This window comes from Anabrus simplex, chromosome 4 (assembly GCF_040414725.1).
Source record: "Anabrus simplex isolate iqAnaSimp1 chromosome 4, ASM4041472v1, whole genome shotgun sequence".
NCBI classification, from domain to species: domain Eukaryota; kingdom Metazoa; phylum Arthropoda; class Insecta; order Orthoptera; family Tettigoniidae; genus Anabrus; species Anabrus simplex.
The window spans coordinates 377,653,462-377,677,582 of NC_090268.1; the positions used below are offsets into that span (position 1 = coordinate 377,653,462).

The window sequence follows — 24,121 nt, forward strand, 5'->3', positions numbered from 1 at the left end:
GGGTCTCCGGGCCACTTCTGTTCCATCTTTCAGTGTATTAAGTACATAGCAGGAGGCGGGAAGCGCCTCTTTCTTCTTCAGCCGTTCAACACCAGGTAATGGCCTATTAATAACTTCTTTTCTTGCTAGGTTGGCAGTTTAACACTCGCGGCGGGTTCGAAGCATTTCCATCATGTAACCTTTTCCTAAAATGTAATTACTCTTTTCATCTTTTTCTTGTAAAGCTACATATTGGGATAGAGAGTGCTACCCTCTCGAGCTCCCACTCACATTTGTTTTGAGGTGAACTTATTTTTTTTCAAACTATTCTTCGTTTATGTAATGTAAAGTGTTCTTCTCTAAGTCACCTCTGTAGTATGGGATTAGCCCTTGCGTTGGCGGCCCAGAGCCAGATTAGGTTTTAAAAACAAAGTGTATTAGGAGTGCAAGATCGCCTCCTCTCAAATTGTTATTTTAGAGGTCATGTAATCAACCTTCTTTTCATGTAATAGACCTCCGTAGGTTGGGTATTTTACCCCTGTGAATACGTCCTTAGAAGGACAGCTTGAAGGTAGAGTTTGGTGTGGCCTTGTGATAGGCTTACAATTTTGAGAGCAGATCGCTCTTTGAAATTTGTTTCTGTATGCCTCGTGCAGGCTTTATGTGTAATGTTTGGAGCCAGTGCTCCTGGGCATGAATGGGGTTTTCTGCCCCTTGGCTAAAATTTTTTTTGGAGTAAGGCGGGGTTGATTGCCCAAGAGTTATGAAGTAAGGGCACTGAGCCCGAATCCAGTAATATTGTACCTACATTTTTGCTACTCTGCACCTGTTATGATTGTTATCTCTTGTTTTTGAAAAGAAAATATAACCTAGTTAAATTTTAAATTAATTTTACATTGCACGTTAATTTCGTAGCTTGAAACCCATTCACACCCGCACCTTCTTTCACCTCTACCTACCACGGATATCTGGGTAACAATCATGTTTAATATATTTTAATTAGAGTTTATTTAAGGCTAAATTATCTTTTATTAAGTGTTAAACATGACCAGTATATGGTTTCTCTGTAAATATATAGTATAAAATTGTATAACCTCAAATACGTATTGTATAACCTAAAAATCTACAGAGTCAAAAGCTGTAGAAAATTCCATAATGTTCGTATATTAGACTTATTGAACTATATTTGGTATATCTGAAGGGTTCTGGAAACTTACAATAAGGTTTTATTATCCAGATACATGTAGAGACATTACAAATGTTGTAGATATTTCCATATATATTTTTAAATATAGAAAGAACATTCGAGTATCCATTCGACTAGCTGTTCGATCGATGTTTCGAGTGTGTTTCATTAGAGTGTTGTAAGAACCCTTCCAGAAGTCGATCATTCTAGATGGTTGATCGAATAGTATAAATATCGTGCTGTCAGTCAGTGAAGGCAGTTCTCAGTTCTAAGTTCGCAGATCTTGGTTCTTGGGACTCAGGCAAGTGATGGTCTGGGAGTGACTATTGGGCTCCAAGGTGGAGTCTGAGTACTGGACTCAAGTGAGTCAGGCGGCAGATTCAAGAGAGTGTGTTATAGTGCGCGCGTCAGTGTCGTTGATATCTGCACTTCTTCAGGGTACTCCTCTACTGAGTGTGTATATAGTGTCATTCGCAACTGTGTATAATTGTGTGTTGTGACGTACAGTGTAAATAAAGTAATTTGTATAAGGAAGTGAACGTGTTCTCGTGTGATATTTATTTACATCAAATAAAATCGCAACGTAGAACGATAGCATCTTTCAAAATTTGACCATACCATCTCCGTTTCAAACCTGCAAGTTCTTTCACTTTCTTATGCAAGTTAAAATAGTCGTGCTTCTCTTGAAGGATCTCAATTTCTTTACATCTGTCTGTCATCCATAATTCTCGGGCTTCCCTGCACTTTCTGCGTACAGAGAAAATAAATGAAGTGTTCGAGGGCATTCGACCAGTGCAGGTTATTGTAAATAAAAAATGTGTGTTAAAAAAAAAAAATTAATTCCATCCCCTGGTCCATGGAGTTTGGACAGCCAAAGTAGGGGACTGCCTGTAGGGGTGAAGTACAGTGGGGACTTCAAGGGCCCTGGGACTGCTACGGTAGCTGTGAAGGCCCTTCAGGAACTCTGAAAAGTGGTGGTAAAAGGGGCTCTGGTTAAGACGCAGCAGGTCATTATTCTACTTAGGTTCCAGAATGTGTAAAAAAATAATAAAAAATAAGTAAATAAATGCAATATAAAGTTTAATCTTATACCAGTTGTACAGTATCATTTGAAGTAATTCCACATACTGTATACCAGTTGACTATATTTGTAAGTAGTACAGGAGATATTATAAGTAGAATTTTGTAAACAATATAAATTTATTAAGGATGAGCTGTGTGTTTAATAGAAAAAATTGTTAGCGTAAATTATATAATATTGTATTATAGGAAAATTTTCTTCTCTTGTTAATTTAATATTTAGTGCCACCGAGGTAGACACCTCATTTGCAAATAAAGAGATTTTGATTTGATTTGATTTGAATTGAATTGAATTGAATTGAATTCAAACCACGGAACCAGAATATAAAACATGGGCCATTAGTGAACCCTGTAAATGTCTATCTTCCACCTTTACATATAAAACTGGGGCTCATGAAAAAATTTGTGAAGAGAATGGACAAAACAGGGGAAGGTTTCAAATACCTGACAGAACTGTTTCCCAGTATAAGTGCAACCAAGATAAAAGAAGGAATTTTCATCGGTCCTCAGATAAGACAAATGCTTAAGAATTCACAATTTGGTGCTAAGCTGAATCCTGTTGAACTTGCTGCATGGTTGTCATTCAAAAGTGGTTAATGGGTTCTGGGTAACAAATCATCATCATCATTTTACAGTTCCAGTTTCCCGGGCACAGTTGGCGAACCTCTTCCATTCTGTCTTATTGAGATACGTTCTGTTGTTAATGACGTCCTCCAGTGTCCTTCCCCGATCTGCAATGCCCATCTTTATGATGTCCATCCAGTGGGTTCTTGGTTTTCCCATCATCCATTTCCCTGCCACATGTCGCTCCAAGTTAGCATATGCTGTCCTTGTTGGCTCCATCCCCATTACATGCCCAAACCACCTCAGTCTGGACATGTTGATCTGATGTATCAATGATGTAACAATCCCAGCTTCCTTCCTAATCACATTATTCCTCAACTTGTCCAGTTTGGTTTTTTGAATTGTGGACCTAAGGAACTTCATCTCGGATGCCTGCAACCTTGATGAGTCTTTCTTAGTGAGGGTGCAGGTTTCAATAACATACGTTAAGATTGGTACTGTATGGAGTACTGGTAAAACATCACCAGCTTTGATTTTGTTGGTACTTTGGGATCCCAGAGGAGTGTTTGTACTTGCTGGTAAAAGTGAGAGCTCTTCTACACTCTATTTGTTACCTCCTTTGTGGCTAGTGTATCTCGAGATATTACACTGCCGGGGTATGTAAAGCTTTCCACACTTTCTAGTGAATGGTTTCCTAGCATGATGTTTGCTGGTTGTCCCTCTCTGTTTATTGCCATCACTACTGTTTTGAGTTCACTTATCTTGAGATTGAACTCCTGGAACTTAACCTTCCATTCATTGAGTCTCAACTGTACTTGTTCCTCAGTTTTTCCCCAGATCATAACATCATCAGCAAAGGCCATTGCATTTAGTTCACCAGAGTTTTTTTATGTTCTTCATTATGTCATCCATGATGGTGATAAACAATAATGGGGATAGCGCACTGCCTTGCTGGACTCCACTTTCGCTCTTGAACCAGGATGAATGTCCGTCACCCAATCGCACACAACTGGTACAGTTCTCATACAGCATCTGAACTTTCCCCACCAGTCCCTCTGGCACATTCCTTTTTCCCAGGCATTCTCATATCTTCTCTCTTGCAATGCTGTCATATGCCTTCTCAATGTCAAGGAAAACTATAAACAGATCTTTGCCTTTTTTCCAATATTTTTCCATCAACATACGAACACTGAAGATTAGGTCTGTTGTGGACCTGTTAGGTAACAAAAAAGGACGAAATAGTGATACACTTATCAATGATCTTTTAAATAACTACAGAAACTCAGGATGTAGGATGTCATTGAAAATGCATATTTTTTACATTCACACTTAGACTTCTTTCCTGAGAATTTGGGTGCAGTTAGCAATGAGCAAGGGGAACGTTTTCACCGAGATATACTACAAATGGAATGCAGATATCAAGTTAGATGGGATCCCTCCATGATGAGTGACTGTTGTTGGTTTCGTCAGCAGGAAGATCCATCTTCACATAAAAGAAAATCCTATAGAAAAAGCTCCCCAACTGCTTCAGGATCCAGAGTCTAAGGGTACTGGTAACTTACTAGTAAATTCTGCATGTAATGTTTATTTTTTGTATGACAGATGAATAAGAACTTCAAATTTCCAAATTTTGCTTGAATCCTGTGAGGTACATCCAACCACATCCATGATGTAATAAAATTAGGGAATTTGTCAAGACCTACCTCACTAATGAGCCATTATTTCAGAATATACGAGACTAGCAAGATACCCATGCTTCGCTACGGTATTATATCGAAATTTATAATTGAATGTTGTTTTAGATATATAATCAGCCGAAATTCGCGATCTGAATCGTTTCCTGCTAGAATCCGCCAAAATTCGCGATCTGACTCGTTTTCTAATAGATTACGGCAAGTTTCCTCCCATTTTTCAATCTTTCTTTCCAGCAGTCGATTTCGTACTTCCCGGGCTAGGTCCAGGTACTCCACCCGGTCTGTTGAGTCCCTAAATCTTTGCCATCTTTTCTTATAAGCATTCTTAATATGGATCAAATCCTTCGGGAGATCCGGCATGGTGTCGTCTTGGGTGCCTTGGCGGTACTGAACCCGCGGCCGGACTGCATTCTTAATCATTACCCGTCCAGGACCCGTTTCCACCGCGGTCCGCACATTTGACGACAGTCCAGAACATTAACATTATTATTATTATTATTATAGATGTTCTGGACCCCACAGCAAGATGCAAGACCGCTACTTGGCGGTAAATTACATCTGCTGCCTTTGTCATTGTTGAGAATGTGACCAGCACCATTGTCGTGCGTAGGCAAATGTGCGGGATTTCTGGCAATACGAATGACATACTTCCGTGCATTATTGACCTTATTATAGAGGTGAACAATTGCATGGTCAAACTCATTCCTATCGTTTATTTCAAATGTGTTTAAATTTTTATTCATATGCCAGGAGAATCTACTATAATCTAAGAACGTTCTCCGAAGGAAAAGTTGGCTCTTGAAAACGAACCCAGGAAAGATTAAAAAAGATCGGTTTATGATCAGAATAAGTACATCGAAAATATATAGTCAGGAATGGAATGAATAAAGCCCCATCCAGCGGTGACAGTAGGAATTGTGCCGGCTGCTGAAGCACTCCTCTGGGGCAATGATCGATGGATGACAAATGAAATGAAATATTGGACAGTGTTGCTGGAACGAATGATGACAGGGAATACCGGAGTGAACGGAGAAAAACCTGTGCCGCCTCCGTTTTGTCCAGAACGAATCTCACATGGAGTGACCGGGATTTGAACCACGGAACCCAGCTGTGAGAGGCCGGCGCGCTGCCACCTGAGCAACGGAGGCTCCTTATAAGCACATTATGAACAGCAAAATCAATTGGTCTCACCTCCTTTTACACCTCACCGCCGTTAAGTTTATTTAGCCCCCCCCCCCAAAGAAAAATTAAAAGAAGGAGTGTTTCTTTATGTTTAAAGGAGATTCCAAACCCCAATGTTCACGTCTATTACCTTCAGTTTTGAGATATAAGTATCCCCATAAAAATAATTCACTTTTTACATTTCCTTTCACAATTCTCCCCCCCCCCCCCCGTCCTTAAGTGAATTTTCCGGCAAAAAATACTTGTTTCTTTAATAGTAAAGGATCTTTTAAATAGCAATTATTACGACTCTAACTTCTTAAGTTTTTGATTTATATGTCCTCATGAAAGGAATTCAAGTCCTTTCCACTCCCGCCCCCCAAGATGGTTTCCCCCACAAAATGCGTTTTTCTTTGTTTTTAAAGGCGATCAAAATGCCAATTTTCACGTCCGTTACATCTTTAGTTTTTATTAGATGTATGTATTCTCATACAATTAAGTCAATTAATTTTTGAATTCTTTCACCCCCCCCCCTGCCACTTTCATTGGATTTTCCGACAATTCGCTTTTCTTTATTTTTAAAGGAGATCCCATATACAAATTATCAGTTCTGTAATATATTCAGTTTCTGAGATATATGTATTCTCATTAAAGGCATTCAACCCACTTTTCACCCTTTTACACCCCTCCTATTGGGATTTACATAAAACGAAAATATACGTGTTCCTTTATTTTTAAAGGAGATTCTAAATACCAATTTTTACATCTGTAAACTTTTAAAGTTTTAGGATATAGACACACCCATTTAAAAAAATCACCCCCTTTTCACCCCCCATTATTTGAATTTTCCAAAAACGAAAAAATACGTGTTTCCTTATTTTTAAAGTGGATCCCCAATACCAATTTTCAGGTCTGTAATATCTTCAGGTTCTGAAATATAAGTAGCCTCATTAAAGGCATTCAACCCCTTTTTCACCCTTTTCCACCCTTCCTATCGGGATTTTCCGAAAACCAAAAAGATGTGTTTCTTTATTTTTAAAGGAGATTCTAAATACTATATTTTACATCTATAAACTTTAAAAGTTTTGAGATATAGATACACTCATTTTAAAAATTCACCCCCATTTCACCCCCTCCCCATTAATTGGATTTTCCAAGACAAAAAAATACGTGTTTCCTAATTTTTGACGGAGATCCAAAACACCAATTTTCAGGTCTGTAATATCTTCAGTTTCTGAGATATGTTTCCTCATTAAAGGCATTCAACCCATTTTTCACCCCTTTTCACCCCTCCTATTGGGATTTTCCGAAAACAAAAAATACGTGATTCTTTATTTTTAATGAAGATTCTAAATACCAATTTTTACATCTGAAAACTTTAAAGGTGTTGAGATACAGATGCACTCATTTTAAAAATTCACTCCCTTTTCACCCTCCCATTAATTGGATTTTCCAAAAACAAAAAAATACGTGTTTCTTTATTTTTAAAAGAGATCAAAAGTACCAATTTTCAGGTCTGTAATATCTTCCGTTTCTGAGATATGAGTACCGGTATCCTGATTAAAAGCATTCAACCACTTTTTCACCCTCCTTTACCCCTCCTATTGGGATTTTCCGAAAACAAAAAAATACGTGTTTCCTTATTTTTAAAGAAGATTCTAAATACCAATTTTTACATCTGTAAACTTTTAAAGTTTTGAGGTATAGATACACTCATTTTAAATTTTCACCCCCCTTTTTCACCCCCTTAGCGACGGAATATCCAAAAATCCTTTCTTAGTGAGCACCTACTACATCTGAATATAAATGTATCCCCAAAGTTTCATTTCTTTATGTCCAGTAGTTTTGGCTCGGCGATGATGAATCAGTCAGTCAGTCAGTCAGTCAGGACAAGTTATTTTATATATATAGATATAGGGATCTGATATTTTTACAGGATGTTTAACCATTATTTCTGATGTGCCAGTTTGTTTTGACGATACAAATTTAATAAAATTAAAAATATAAAATATAAAATTAAAAAAATATTTTGACATTTATAGTAATAACAAAGAACTGAGGGTGATGGGAAAAGAAAGGATGACAGATTCGAAATCAGTATGGCCAAATTACTATAAATCAGGCACTTTCAAGTCAGTTCCTTAAAACATTTAAAAATTTGTAGAGTAACAACTGTTTTGAATGTTCAAAGATGCTTCGAGAACTCTCCCAAGAAATCATTGTGTCGATGGAGGGAGGGAGGCATTTCATATGGCACATGTCAGAGAGTTGCAAAGAAATCGGGGTTGCGACCATACAGAGTGCATATGATGCAAGCATTGAAAGAAGCAGACCATGAGAAACGAATGCGTTATTGTCGATGGTTTCAGGGGTTTATTTTTTAATGTCCAGATATTCTCTTCATAACTTGGTTTACAGATGAGGCAAGTTTTCTTCTGTCAGGTTATATCAACACACAAAACAGCAGATATTGGGCTGCTGTAAACCCCTATATCATCCACAAAACACCACTGCATGATGAAAAGTTTGGAGTATGGTGCGGGGTGTCAGCTTCCAGGATTGTTGGCCGCATTTTCTTTGATACGAATGTAGACACTGCACTTTATAGAGGTATCTTCAATACATTTGTAGAGCAGCTGGATGATGTTGAACTTACAGAAGGTTATTTCCAACAAGATGAAGCAACATGTCATTCATAACATTTCCATACAACTTGTCACCATTTTCTTTGATGACTGAAAAATCTCAAAAAATTTGTGGTCCTCCGATCACCTGACCTAACCTCGCCGGACTTTTTCTTATGGGGATGTCTTAAAAGCAAAGTGTACAAGAATAGACCTCAGACAACTGCTGAACTCACCAGACTTTATCTTATGCATGCATGCATGTATGTATGTATGTATGTATGTATGTATGTATGTATGTATGTATGTATGTATGTATGTATGTATGTATGTATGTATGTATGTATGTATGTAATATTATCATCTCCCGAAATTGCACAAGTGTCTTATTATTGATTCAAATGTTATGACTAACAATAGCCCAAATAAGCAAGCAAATATGACCTCAAAAGTGATGAAATATGATGCAAAAATTACAAAATATGGCCCAAAAATGATAACTCTAAATATGGCCATTTGAAATTAAATTATAAATCAAAACGGCAATTCCTTTGATACATATTTGTATTTATTCTTACTTTCATATTGATTTTCTGAATATACATCTTTAGCAGTTATAAAGTAGAAATTTTCTATGTTTTAAAATATTCTGGAACGTTTAAGCCCAGAGTTCATTAATATTATTCAAATGCGTTAAAGTTTAATTTGAATACCACGAAACGAATTAAGTAGATGTCTTTCAATACATTACGGTAAGGCGGCAGAGTCTATGGTGCAAACTCACATACGTTTTTCATTCTTCTCCGCGGGTGGTATTGAAGTGTATGACAAAATTCATGTTTTGTGAACACTTGTTCGCATTCTTTAAGTTGAAGATGATTTTGCACAGCTACAGCTGTCATCAAACCACTGAAATATGACCAAAATACGACGTTTCTACAAAAATAGTTCAAAATATGACCTTATGATGAAAAATAGCCAAAACATGCATTTATATGACAAATAAAGATCACTTAGTTGTGACCATATTCACCTGATTTGCACCCAAATCCAACCAGGCAAGAAAATAGAGACAAAGAAAAAAATATGACTTTTCCTAAACATCCGAGCCCTAGTTATGACTCATTAAAGTAGTTCAGGTTTATATGGATAGCTCTGTAGTTTGCATTTGCTGGTCAGTTACTTGAACCTTTGTATACTATGAATAAGAAATGTAAGATTTGTGAAGAAAACAGGTCATTTCAGGATAAATGGAAAAATGAGCTCCTTTTAAAAACAACAAGGATAACATGAACCTACTATGCTGTTGTAGCAAGGGGAGAGGTTATACTCCCATGTGGCACATAGTGGGTTCCTACCTGGCTTTTCAGTGGACTTGAGTAAAATGAAACTTCAGGACTAACAACCTTGAAGGTTAAGAACCTGTCATTCACTAGGGTGGTCATACATATATACTTATTGGATTCATCACGAAGGGAAATTTTTAAAAAATATAAAGAGGAGACCCCACGTGGTAACCAGTCTACCCCCACATGTGGTGGGGCAAGCAGGTCATAGACTCTGGGGTACCTGCACTTTCATGTATTCCTCCATATATACAACAACAGGACAACAGAAATGTCACATACCTAGCTACATTCAAAATCATCTCCTTGCTAAAGGTAGGAAAACTCAAACATATTCTAGACATGTTGGACAAGTATACCATCAAGGTAGCAGCATTAAAAGAGACTCGGTTTACAGATTAAAATGCGATGAAACACCAAGGATACAGGATCTACAAGGGGAAGCCAGGCATTAGGGTGATGAAGATGATGCCACACCTGGGCAGTGGTTTTTCTGTACTTCATAGGATGGTTGATCACATGATAGAATTCACTTCACCTAATGGTAGGACCTCCTTGTTATGCTTCAGGCTCTGCAATAGAGCATATACAATAGTGAACTCCCAACACTACCCAATCCATAAGAGAACAAATTGGATTGGAGAACACCTCATACACCTTTGCACCAAATATGACTTGGTCCTAAAATCAACAGCCTTCAAACACTTACATAGGAAGTCCAAGACCTGGAAGAGTCCAAATCCCATACTGCGTGAATTCTGGAAAGATCGTGTGGCTATAGACAAGAGTTAACAATTAGAAATACAGAATGTCAAAGTAATAAGGGTAACTAACTTAAGAGCCTGACCACTACCCTAGTAAAAACCAACTTACAACCATTGAGATCACCTAATACCACAAAGAGCTCGAAGATACCCAAGTTCAACATCTTACGACTACTTGATGAGGACTGTGACTTTGGGACTGCCCTAAGGAAAAACCTGCAGAAGCATGGGTGGCTCACCATACAAAGGGCTCTATTGGTTGTCACACAAGAAACTGTCCCTGCTGCATCCAACAATGCAAGCATTCCTGGTGGACCTCAAAATGTGACCAGTCTATAGAAAAAAAGTTGCAGAGCCTGTGTCAGGTAGAACCAGACAAAAATGAGTCCAATTACCAGGCCTTTCTTATGCAAAGAAAAATAGGTAACTGACAAAACTATCTGCAAAACCAAGAGGAAGTACAATAGGACCCTAATGCAACAGGCAGAGGAAAACTTCAAGAGGAACAACTCAAGGGACTTATACAGGGAGCTAAAGAAGCAGACGATGCAGCACCCGCCTCCCTCCACCTTCAACTTTATGGACCTCAAGGAAGAGATCAATTCAACAATAGGGACTGCAGCAGTACCATTTTAAGGTACTTCCAAAAGCTCCTTAATGCAGAAGAACCTAAAGAGAGACTCACTTGCCATGAGCCCCCTGCTAGGAATCTAGACTCCATATTAGCAACCAGGTAAGAAATAGAGGATATTATCTAGAACCTCAGGAAGAACAAGGTCTCAAGAGGAGACAGCTTAGCAATAATAATAATGATATTGATTTTACATTCCACTAAGTATTTACAGTTTTTGGAGATGCAGAGGTGGCAGAATTTAGTCCCACAGGAGTTCTTTTACTTGCCAGTAAATCTACCAACATGAGGCTGACATATTTTAGCACCTTCAAATACCACCAAACTGAGCCAGGATTGAACCTGCCAAGTTGGGGTCAGAAGGCCAGTGTCTCAACCGTCTGAGCTACTCAGCCTGGTAGATAACATAGTAGCAGAGATGTGGAAACATGCAGATGAACAGTCTCTACAGAGCATCTATCAGACCATACAGGATATATGGGTAACAGATACCAGGGATGGACCTCAGCTGTGATCCATCCTTTACACAAGAAATGTAATAGGACTGACCTTAACAATTACAGAGGCATCTCTTTAATATCTGCCACATACAAGATCCTCTCCTGTAAACTAGAGTCATCAACCAACTGGACTCCCAGCTGGGGTGAATATCAGGTTCACCTATGGAAACCCATTCTATGCATACTTGTCTGTGTTAAAAAAAAAATAAAAAAAAAAAAAAAAAAATTGTGGGCCTATGACCTTCGATGTTAGGCCCCTTTAAATAACAAGCAAGCAAAAATTTTCTAGAGTTTGTTACATCCATAGTGAATTTACCATAGAAACACACTGCCAATCAACCATTATAAAACATTTTTTAGACGTATCCCAGTTATTTCTGGGGTTACTGGAGCCACCTAGGCTCATTGTGGTTACAAATATCACACCCAAAGTAGACCCCATTTAAATAAAAATCAGGTTCATGTATTCAAATATCACTAATTACATCTCTAGTGACCTAATCAGTTACTTTAAAACTGGTTCAACTTCTGATATAGATGATGATTCCCATAGGAAATCAGAAATATTTGTTCCGAATGAGTAATGAGTAATGTCCAATAATGGACCATTTATATTGGTATTGGTTCAACTTCTGTATTCATACAAAATAACATAAAATGGAAGGTAACACATTACTATAAAATATAAAATTTACCTCTGGGTGATAATTCATACATTTTGGTGGTCTTCGCCTGTACATTGCCTCTTGAGGTTTCACTCGACACTGCACCGATGAAACCCCTGGTGCTGCTTCATAACTAACTTCTTGAGGTGTAATACTCAATTGTTTGCTACCACAAGGACATAAAGTGTCCACTACTAAAAGGATTAAATTACTTTGAGGAATTTTCTGAACACTAAATGGTCTGAAAAGAAACAGAGATAAAAAGTTAATAATTCAGTACAATTGCATTGAATGTCTGTGTTATGACTAAACTGAGGATTTCTAGATACATAGAAAAAGCATTCATAGTTTCAAAGTAAGCATTATGAAGCTAGTATTAATTTTATGAGAGTGCCTGAGGTTTTTAACATCTTAGATCAGCATTTTGGCCCATTGTGCTGGTGGACTCATATGCTGGTATTAATATTCTCAATTGGTAAAAAGGAAATAATTTCCTCATGAGAATTTAATTTTTAATTATTTTCAAATGCCAAGCCAGGCATGTTCTATAAGTGGGGATCTTCTTTGGTACAATAGGTTATCACTTTACTATTCTTCAAATAGGAGCTTGTATCGATCACTTAATGGTATACCAACTGATGAACCCACTGGCACATTGCGGTGAACTGCTGGAATTTAGACAGAAAATTCTGTATTCTTTAATGCTGATACTCTCAATCAGTGAAAAAGAAATGTTGAATTCTTCATGGGAACTTAATATTCAGTTTTTAAAGTCCTCTTACACTCGACTATATTTTGGGTTTGTAATGCAAGCAAAGCTAGCATGTTTGTAGTTTTATGCACAACTGTTGATATCTCTCATGAACTTGATAATTAGGATGCTTTATAGCCTTTTCATAAGGATGTACTTGAAAACTAGAGATGCAAACATGAGATTAGAAAAGGACAAGAATTACTGGTATCTTTCTATTTTTATCCACTGACATTTCTATGCAGACGAGGTCTCTCCTCATCAATCAGAGTTCTTCTACATCACTATCTTCTCAGCACCTGAAGAGCTTGTTTCTGCTACCCAGCCTCATCAGGAAGGCAGGCTTCAACACTCATCTAGGGGCTAACTTAAGAACTTGAGATCTTGAGATGATGATGATGATGATGATGATAATAATGTTATTGCCAATGGCCGTAGCTGTGTTGAAACACCGGATCCCGTGAGATTTCCGAAGTTAAGTAACATTGGGCGTGGTCAAGACTTGGATGGGTTGTCGTGCGCTGTTGGTGGGGGTAAGGGAATGGAGGAGTGGAAAGGAACTTGCCACCCTACCGTATGTAAACTCCGGCCTAGGAACACCTCTGTGGAGGTTGGACCTGCCTTCAGGTAGAATACACCCTTAGCTTTATAATGTTATTTACCTTAAGTCACAATAAATACTTTTATGGCTTTCAGATATGCTGAGGTGCCAGAATTTAGTCCCATAGGAGTACCTTTATGTGTCATTAAATCTACCAATATGAGGCTGATGTATTTAAGCACCTTCAAATAGCAACAGACTGAGCTAGGATGAAACCTGCCAACTTAGGATCAGGAGGCCACACCTCAACCAATCAAGCCACTCAGCCCGGTGAGATCTTGACATCTTGAGTCTTAATGTGAGAAGTGTAGCGTATAAACATAGGATTCTTTCTTATCCTACACTTTCCAAATCAAAATAAGATCGACAAGATGGTTTCTCAATGAGTGTTGAATTGACGAGAAGAGAGCCCTTCATTGTAAAAGTGGAAGTGTATGAAGATGTGAAGACTGTCCTGGTTCTTTTGTGTTTTCATGTTTGTCTTTGTCTCTTTTTTTCTTTCTGTGATTCCCTCTTCCTACACTCACAGTTATAGTATCATAGTATGTTTTTCCTATTTTTGTTTCATATATGACGTGATTTGACACTTGCTTATTCCTTTTCATTACTTCTTCCAATATAGGTGCCAATAAAAAAGAACAAGTTCAGATCACCAATGAAAGACTGTGATATGTAATTCAAATCTGTTACACTTTGATGAAAATACTTTTAAAATGAAATGTTAGAGATTCACACGTGATTTTTTAAAAACTCTGCAATTTTAGACATTTAAAGAGGAACAAATGAATAATTCAGTTTATAAAAGCATACAGAAGTTATTGTTTATTATTTAAAAGTACAAAGTTGTTAATAGAATGTTTTGAAAATGCTGAAATTATTGGAGGCCAAGCTGAGTGAGTCTGATTTCACTAAGCTTGCAATACTTTGATATTTTAGAAGGTGTCTTAAAGTGATTTTATAGTCATGTCTGCATAGTTTTTAACACTTTATAATAGTGTCTTAATGCAAGGATATCTTTCTTTGTTTATATACTCACTAGTGGCCTGTCGCAGCAATAGTTACAAACAAAAACTAAAAAGGAAACTGATGACAAAGGTGTGAGAAATGTAACAGAAAATATACTGAATTCCAGAAGACCATTTATTTGCTTTTAAACTTATAATTCTGTTGTAACTATAAATATGAAATTTTTGAACCTTTACAAGTGCCCTATCATAATCTTCATGTGCATGTTTGTAACAGTCATGAATCACTTTAATAAAGTAGGTTACAGTTCTCTGTAAATGATTGCATTTGACTGCCCTATCCATTGACTGATTGTAATTAGAGCCCTGCGTGGATATACAAAATAATATCCGCATCCGTTTTGCATCCGCACTTCCTTCATCCACACCCGCATCTGTGAATGGTTATCCATAGATATTGTAAATATTTAACTACAGTATATTACACCCAAGGTATTGAAATGGATAGATCTGTTAACATAATACAACAGGCCTGACACCTGGCACCAGAACCCCCACAGTCATAGGTTTATGAGGGATTTTCTTTTGCGACAACTACCGACGTATTGACTTTGTTCGCTCCATTAATTGCGGGCAGGAGCCAGTTAAGCTTAGGTCGGATTTACGGCTTTATTGTCTCATGGTTCTTTATATATAACCATTCTCCCATACCACTGTCAAGGGTCGCCTAACCACATGCAAAAATAAGAGGATACCTGAGTGAAAATCAATGAACGTAATTATTTAGAAATTATCAGCAAAATTATCTGCACTGCCATACAGATTGTATCTGCCAAGACACTACTTTGTTGATACAAGCTTACTTACCCACACTCTTAAACATTGATAGGTTGCTCAAAAAACTCACTTTTTGTGAGTGGCAAAGAATTATGGCTTTTCCTTGTCTAATGACTTGGATAACTTATCTTCAGTGGCATTTGGTGATGAGTTATATTTAGTTACCAGAAATGAAATTAGCATCAGGACTCTTATTGATTTAGCATAAAATCAACTTGCCTCCATTGGCCTTAGAGTAAATCCATCAAAGAATAAATTAATTTTTGTGGAGAAAGGCAGCCTCAGTTCTCTCTGTATGAGATCTGCAAATAACTCAGTATATCATTTAACATTCTTTCACAGATCATACAGTAAGTACCCTTAAATATCTTGGTGTAAGCTTCTGTGATGACATTATCCTTGATAAAATATCAATTACTTCAAAAGTCCATAAGAATATTTCAAATTTAAGTAGTTCAGTTCTATTAAAAACTGACCAGAAATTTGCAATAATCAATGAATACATATGCCCTACTTTGGTTTATCTTCTACAGTTGCCCCGTTGTCTGAAATTGGGAAAGTATTTCAGGATGATGATGACAATACATGCTTTATCCCACAACTGTTTAAATAGCACGCTATATGCTAGCTATATACATATATATATATATTTACCTTCCACCCTTCCAAGGGCCTTCATAGCCTGTATGCAGATGACTTTGCAATATATAATGTTTAGTGGAAATTGCTTTTTGAAGTAATGGGGAATATGGGAATTGACTGGAAAGACAGGCACCTTATTCTTAATGTATATAAAGCTCAAACCAGTGAAGTTAATACCAGTATTAATAGTTTACCAGAGAAGCAAAAGATTAGAAGAAGAGTATGACAAGGCTGCCTACTGTCACCATATCTCTTTAACCTGTTCATTGAAAATGCTATTAGAGAAATGCCACACTTATCAAATACTAGTACATACCTTTCACATCCTGTTGAATGACAGTTTGTTAGTTTGCCTTTTAGGGGATTAAACAGGCCACTAGTATTTAAGCGATCAGGTTGGAGGATATAAAGATCCACCCTTTTATCACAAGGCCTTGGCTGTGTCTTATTTGTAGTCTGTGAGCTGGAGGTGCTGGTACTTGAAGAGCTGGTATACGTAGGAGATTTTACTGGAGTTTCTGACAGAATACCTGGACTTGGGAATAGGCTACCCTCTTCCCTTGTGACATATTGATCAAAGCTGTTTTCATAATCTCCATACAACGTACCTGTGTAAGAAGAAAATCATACTTTTATCTCACTGCTGGGATATACGGGTTTAATTAACACTTAAAATATGTGGGGAAAATCTTACTGAGAATTGTTCTATCACATATATGTATGTCCTTAGTGGGATATTATTGCTATAATAATAAACATAACATAGAGTCACAATTTCACATTTATTCACAACAAGAATAACTAATAATCCTAAATAACACTAATAATCCAGCTAACCGCCATAGAATATCGATACCACAAAGAAGGTCACAGATATAGCCATAAGTTGAGCATTGAAGTGATGTCAACCTTACAACATCCTCCCCTGAAAGATTAAACCGCTGGGGAGGTCTCATTTGACGTCCGGATCTCCTTAGTTCAGGCTCCTGAGGCTGAGGTAGCCTCCGCAGCAGGCATCTGATCAGTTGCATCTTTCATTTCTTTGTGGGGCTGAAGGTGTGAATGCCTCTGAGAAGGCATCTGGAGAGAGGCTGGAGGGTCACACCACCTAATGAGGTTGAGCTAGGGTGCGACTGTGCTTGCCCCAAGGGCTCTAGATTAAAAGGCATCATAAGAAGGTCTGTGGAAGACCTCTGTTCCATCATCGCATATCCCGCGTAAGGTAACAGATGCCCTCTGTTCTGCCAAATCTGTCTGTCTTGATAAAGTACAACCATGGCTCTTCAGCCTTTTGTAGCACTGTAGCAGGCCGCTTTAGGTCCTGAACCCAGACAGACTTGGCTACGTTCAGAAGTGGAAGGCTCGTTGCACCATGTTTCCTGTCATAGTCAAACTTATACTTCACTCTGTAGTTGTTTTCCTTCTCTTCAACTTGCCCGTAGTCCAGACGGTCATCCAGTTGGCAGGTAATTGGGCTATGACATCATATGTTGGGCTGGACTATATCCATTTTCTATTGCTATGTTTTTGGAGCAAGAAGAGCTTTTGATGTTTTGATGGCAGCTTCCACAGAGCCATTTCTCTGGTAATGGTATGGACTGCTAGTCTTCAATGTAAAATTATAATCTCAAGCAAATTGCTGGAATTTTGAGTTTTCTCTAAGGCTGAACTGTGAGCCACCCGCAAAATGATATGCATTTTGTTATCAATTCCAGAGCACATAGTCTTTTCAGCATTGCTACCTCAAAATAGCAAGCATAGCAATCCTTAATAGTGATGGACCATTTTCCATCAGTCTTGAAGAGATCGATTGCCACCTGCTCCCATGGACTCAAGTGCATCTTGTCTGATAGAAGGGGTTCATTTTTCTGGACTCTGTATTGGGGTCACTGAGAGCAGAGGTCTACCAGTCTCCTTTATGTCTTAAGATATGTTGGGCACCAAACACTGTCACAGGCGCAAAGACGGCATTTTGTCAAGCACATGTGACTGATGTGGATTATTTTTAAGAATTCCTCCCGCAGCACGGCTGGTACTGTAAGCCGTTTACCCCCTTAACAACATTTCATCGATGACTGTGATTTCATCTCTCACACAGTAATATGGCAGCAGTTCCGCAGGGAGCTTTGAACGCTCGGGCCTACCCATGATGGAGATATTGAATAAGGACTTACAATCATTATCTTTATGTTGAGCTGTTACAATTGGTTGTATGTTGTTTTCCGTTGTTTGGATTTACGAGGCAACCTTTTTTTTTACATATGCACCTATATCTTCTTCCAAGTTGTACTGCTCTATATTGTCCAAAGGGTTCCTGGACAAACAGTTCACAGGAATCAGGTGCTTTCCCAGTGTGTAAACTATTTTGGATGAGTAAGGCATTAACCTTATTTGTAGTCGGTGAAGATGTGGAGTCAAGTTGTCCAAATATTTTGCCTGCAAAATTTTCAAAAGTGGCTAGTGATCAGTTTCCAAAATTATGTCTTTGCTTAGGATATACAGTAAAACCTTGTTAATTTGAAGTTGTTGGGATGCAAAAATCGGACTTTGAATTACGTAATTTCGAATTACCCACCAACTCGTAATTCAGAAATGCCAACCCTTGCGGTGTCACAAAGTATTCTAAGATCCGTTATTGCATGCAATTAACCTTGATTCACAGTTTAAACCTTTCAAATGCTACGGAAAATAACTATTTCCAAAATGTATCCAACAAAGTGCATTTACAGTATACAAATAATACACTTGGACAATTCACTGGCAAACATAACCTCATGCAATGGAAACAAAAAAGGAAAACATGATTCCAAGATGAGGAGAAATCTATACTGTCTCCCCTGTGCAAGTACTTTATTTATTGGATTACTGAACTTTATGCATTTTAGATGCCCTCTACTTGCACGGAAAGTACCTGATGCCCTTAAAACATCGTGGTTTATTGAACTTCCCTATGATGAGGGGAGAAAGACTCTCGCTTCCATCTGCATTACAACACAGTATGATTGTATGATATCCCACCATAACACCTCTCTAGTAATTCAGAAATGTCAACCCTTGCTGCATCACAAAGTATTCTAAGACCCATTAATGCATGCAATCACTTTGATTATCAGTTTAAACCTTTCAAATGCCATGGAAAAAACTATTTACAAAATGTATCCAACAATGCATTTACATCGTTCAAATAATGCACTTGGATAAAACACTGGCAAACATAACCTCACACAACGAAAGAAAAAACACGATTCAAAGTCGAGGACAAATTATGCTGGCTTCCTGGTGCAAAGACTTTATCTCTTGGATTACTGTCCTGTTTGCATTTTTAGATGCCTTTACTTGCACAGAAAGTGCCTAACGCCCTTAAAACATCATAGCTTATCGAACTTTCTTATGACGAGGGAAGGAAGTCTCTCGCTTCCGTGTCCATTGCAACACAGTACAGGGACCCCCACCTTTGTACGGTTTCCCAGCAGGCCCTTCTCTCCTTTAAAATCATAAGTCCATTTGGGCTCAGCATCGGTGTGTACAAATTGATTACAGTATATGAGCCACGCTTTTTTGCCACCTGTCGGCATTGCCAGTGGTTGCGGATTCTGCTTGTCCGCACACTGCCTGCTACGTGATATTGCAGCTTTCCTTAAAATGCCAAATACAACAGAATTTCACTCGAACTTAGCAAATTTTAAGCACACTGTAGACACACCAATGTAAGTGAAAGTGCAGAAAGCTACCCCTGCACGTTCCAGAAGACGTGTTCTTTCATGATGCGGAGAAATTTTGAATTTAAATTACTTTGTAAAAGATTATTTTTTAAAATGTAAAGGCAGTTTTGAATTAAAAGTCTGAATTTTGGTAATGGGACAGACATTGTTCTTCGAATTACGAATTATCCATATTTTTAATTAAACAATTTAAATAACATGCAAAACCGTACCTCATGTTTCCGGGAATGAGAGCTTCTCTGAATTAGGCAAGGTTTTGAATTAACAGATTTCAAATTATCAGGTTCTACTGTATTCTTTTAATTTGTCGCAGCAGCAGATCAGGGCCAGTGCCTTGTGTTCTATGTTGGAATTGCTGCTCACTGGATGTCAATACTCTCAATATGTAGGAGACAGGACACCACATAGGATCATCTTGTTGCTGGAGAATGACACCACCAATTTCGAAAGATGAAGAATATGCTAATGTCATGGTAGGTTTTTCAGTGATGTAGAATGCTAATTGTGGAGCTTCGATCAGAAGTTTTTAATGCTGTCCAATGTGACTTGTTGGGATTTTCCCCAAAACCACTCTGAACAAATCATGGAGAGGCTTTAGCAATTGGGAGCAGTTAGGGATAAATTTTCCTATGAAATTAACTATCCCTAAAAAATACTGTAGGTGGCTTCATATTGGTAATATGAGCAATATTTTCATACCATTCATAACAAGGACTGGCTACATAAGGAATGTCGCTACTGACAACTGGTCACTTTCGAATTGTCAAAGCAAAAGATAAGACTAAGAGAGGTCAGTGACAGTAACAAATTTGTCCTAGCCCATACCATACTGTAGGTGGCTTCATATTGGTAATATGAGCAATATTTTCATACCATTCATAACAAGGACTGGCTACATAAGGAATGTCGCTACTGACAACTGGTCACTTTCGAATTGTCAAAGCAAAAGATAAGACTAAGAGAGGTCAGTGACAGTAACAAATTTGTCGTAGCCCATACCAGAAGATATAGTGGAGTGTGAACACTAGGTTTCATTGTATAATAGGCCACTCATTTTTGTTACATGCTCATTATAGATTGAAGTATAAAATGTAGGCAACCAAAACTAGCACCACACTTTGGTAAATATCAAAGATGAATTTGGCTCAGACAACAGCGCGTCGGCCTCTCACTGCTGGATACCGTGGTTCAAATCCCGGTCACTCCATGTGAGATTTGTGCTGGACAAAGCAGAGGCGGGACAGGTTTTTCTCCGGGTACTCCGGTTTTCCCTGTCATCTTTCATTCCAGCAACACTCTCCATTCTCATTTCATAGCATTTATCAGTCATTAATAAATCACTTTGGGAGTGGCGACCCCATCATACTAATAGCCTATATATGATTCATTCATTCATTCCCTGACCCGATCAATGACTGGAACACAGGTTGGAGGTTTTCATTTTCATTCACAGACACAAAATTTTAGAGGAAAAACAATGAAGTGCTCTAAATTACTTCCCTACAGATTTGCTTTACTTACAGATTTAATTTATTTTGTTGGAGTGCTTACTGCAGTCAAGTCATTATCATTCATAGGTAAGTAATGGAAAAGAACAAATAAGAGATGAATGATGATTATTGTTTTCAGAGAACAAATACCAACTAAGAGATGAACAAACTTGTGAACAGAAAGAAAGGAATAGTTAATCCATTTGTACTGTATCTGCAAGTTATGCCTGATGTATATGACTGCAACAAAAGCCTCACCAGGTCATACATTTAAATTCTGCACCTTTTCTTGAATAAATTACAATGGAATCTTCCTTTACAGGGGGACAAAAATTGTGTGATAACCACAGAGGAATCACACTCTTATTACAAGGGGAAAAAAATACTGGAAAGGATATTAGAGAGGAGAATGAGAAGATAGGTAGAAAGATAGTTGCAAGAGGAGCAGTATGGTTGAGAGGTGGAAGATCTACAGTGGACCCAATCTTCAGCATGAGGCAATTAATGGAAAAGAATTGGGAATATGGAGATCATGACATTCATAGATTTAACAAAGGTATACGATAGTGCTCCCAGGGAGAAGGTTTGGGAAATCAGTTCTAGAAGAGACTGGGTAAATAAACTGTAGAAAGGGTGCACGCAATGTACAATAACTGCATCAGCAATATACAGACTCTGTTGGAAAGAAGGAATGGTTTAGAAATGAAACTGGCTAGGAAAGGGGAGTGTGCTACCACCTCTTTTGTTTCTAATGGTAACAGATGAAATTGTAAAGGAGATATTTTTTTACAACTTGCTTTTCGTCGCATCAACACAGATAGGATTTATGGTGGTGATGGGATAGGAAAGGTCTAGGAGTGGGAAGGAAACGGCTGTGGCCTTAGTTAAAGTACAGCCCTAGGATTTTCCTGGTGTGAAAATGGAAAACCATGGGAAAACCATCTTCGGGGCTGCCGATAGTGGGGTTCGAACCCACTATCTCTCGGATGCAAGCTCACAGATACATACCTCTAACTGCCCGAACAACTTGCCCGGTGTGTAAAGGAGACAAAGGATGCATACGGAAATAGGTAGGTGAAGTTATTACTGTTTTCAGATGACAGTGTGATCTGGGGAATGAACAGCAAAGAAGTACAAGAACAACCTGATGCACTGAATGAGAAAATTGAAACGTATGGTATGAAAATCAGCACAGAGAAAAGCAAGAGCATGATGATATCAAGAGCAGAAATACATGGGAAGGTATTGTGAAAATTGGTGGTCAAAGCCTTGAAATTGTGGACAGTTTTAAGTATCGAAGGAGTGAATTAATGCAGAATACAAGGCTGGACATGGAGATAGCAAGAGGGTGCAGCAGGCATGGGTGCCCAAGCCCGGGGGCAAGGTGGGGACGCAGCCCCCCCCCCCCCCAGCTCCCAGGGAAAGGAAAAATTCTAATATAGTCAGGTGTTTTTCTTTCAAGAAAATGATTTAAAAATCGGTATTACATAGAAGCAGTACAGGATACCGTGTGTGGCATTCTACCATGGAATACCAGTCGCCATTCATCTTCCAAAATATTAAAAATACTACATACCCCCAGGTTTAGCCCCCCTCTACAAACTATCCTATGGGCACCCATGGCAGCAGGTTAATGCATTCTACTAGAGTGTAAGAAACCTTGTCTGGGATAAGGAAGTGTAGAGACATAATTTAGAACATACATTATACATGCATATTGACTTATGCGGCTGAGAACTGGACAATGACAAGCAGAGATGAGAGTAGAATTCAAGTCAGTGACATGAAATACCTGAGAAGTATGATGGGAGAGAGAAGGAAAGACAGAGTGAGGAATGAAGATGTTAGAAAGGAAGTCAGAATAGAAAACCTAATTGAGAGGAATAACTAGGATGGTTTGGACATGTAAAGATGGAGGAAAAAAAGAATACAAAAACAGGTGAAGGAGGGAAGTTTGAGGGAAAGAGAAGGAGACCTAGAACAAGGTGTATCGATTCAATAAAGAGGAGTGCAAAAAGAAGACTGGGACAAAATGATGGAAGAGGCATGATGGAAGGAGAAAGGAAGGTGAAGAAGTGCCATAAACCCCCTGACCCGGCAGGACCTGGATAAAGGGAAAAGAGAATAATGATCTTCCCCTACAGGATCCCAACATCCATATCAATGTGATTTTAGATTATAAGTCTAGAATACTGTAGAGCAAATATTTTCACCTACAACATTAATTACATAAATTCCAGTACTTACTATCATCATTAGCATATGTCCAGTTAGGGTCCCATAATTGATATATACTTGTTTCAACTATGATCCACGCAATCTTTCCAAGAAGCCACGTCATGAACCATCTAATAGAATCCAGTGGCTGGAAATTAAAAAACAAAAAAGAAATTTAATTGCATATATTCTTACAAGATTTAAGTGGAATGGAATCTAAATGTGGAAATAGTTGCTGTTCTAATGATACATGCTCAGTACCTATAACAGAGCTAAGAATGCTGCATGCTCTTAGTATTCCAAACTAACAGCTTCAGATTATTAGATAAATGTGATAGCTACTTTGCTGAAATAGCCACCATACCAAGAGGGCCTGATACCAACTTAAAAATACAATGATTAGAAATACAGACAGGGCTCTGATATAGGTTGACAGAGCACATGCTCTGAGACAAGCAAGTTACTTTTGCATTATGTAAGGAAAGAGTGTTGGCATCTGTGTTGGAAATGTGAATCATTTTCATAGTTCTTTGCCTCGGTGGATCAGTGGCAGAGTGTCCGCCTCAGATTCCTAGTTCACGGGCTCCATCCCCGCTGAATTAGTCTATATTTGAAGGGCAGTCAAACATCTTGGCACTGATATGTCATTGTATGTTTCATGGTCAAGATCTCTGGTGGCTCACTCAGTGTAACTTGAATATC

General features: G+C 38.2%; 1 protein-coding gene across 1 annotated transcript in view; it reads right to left on the reverse strand.

Moving 5' to 3' along the window:
* stol (stolid) overlaps positions 1-24,121 on the reverse strand; it is a 1,115,479-nt gene that overhangs the window by 28,330 nt on the left and 1,063,028 nt on the right. Inside the window, exons 24-26 of the mRNA XM_067146569.2 lie at positions 23,450-23,567; positions 16,307-16,598; positions 12,225-12,435 (exon numbers count right to left, since the gene is read on the reverse strand). Of these exons, the coding sequence (XP_067002670.2) occupies positions 12,225-12,435; positions 16,307-16,598; positions 23,450-23,567 (621 nt within the window). The remainder of the gene's footprint in view (positions 1-12,224; positions 12,436-16,306; positions 16,599-23,449; positions 23,568-24,121) is intronic.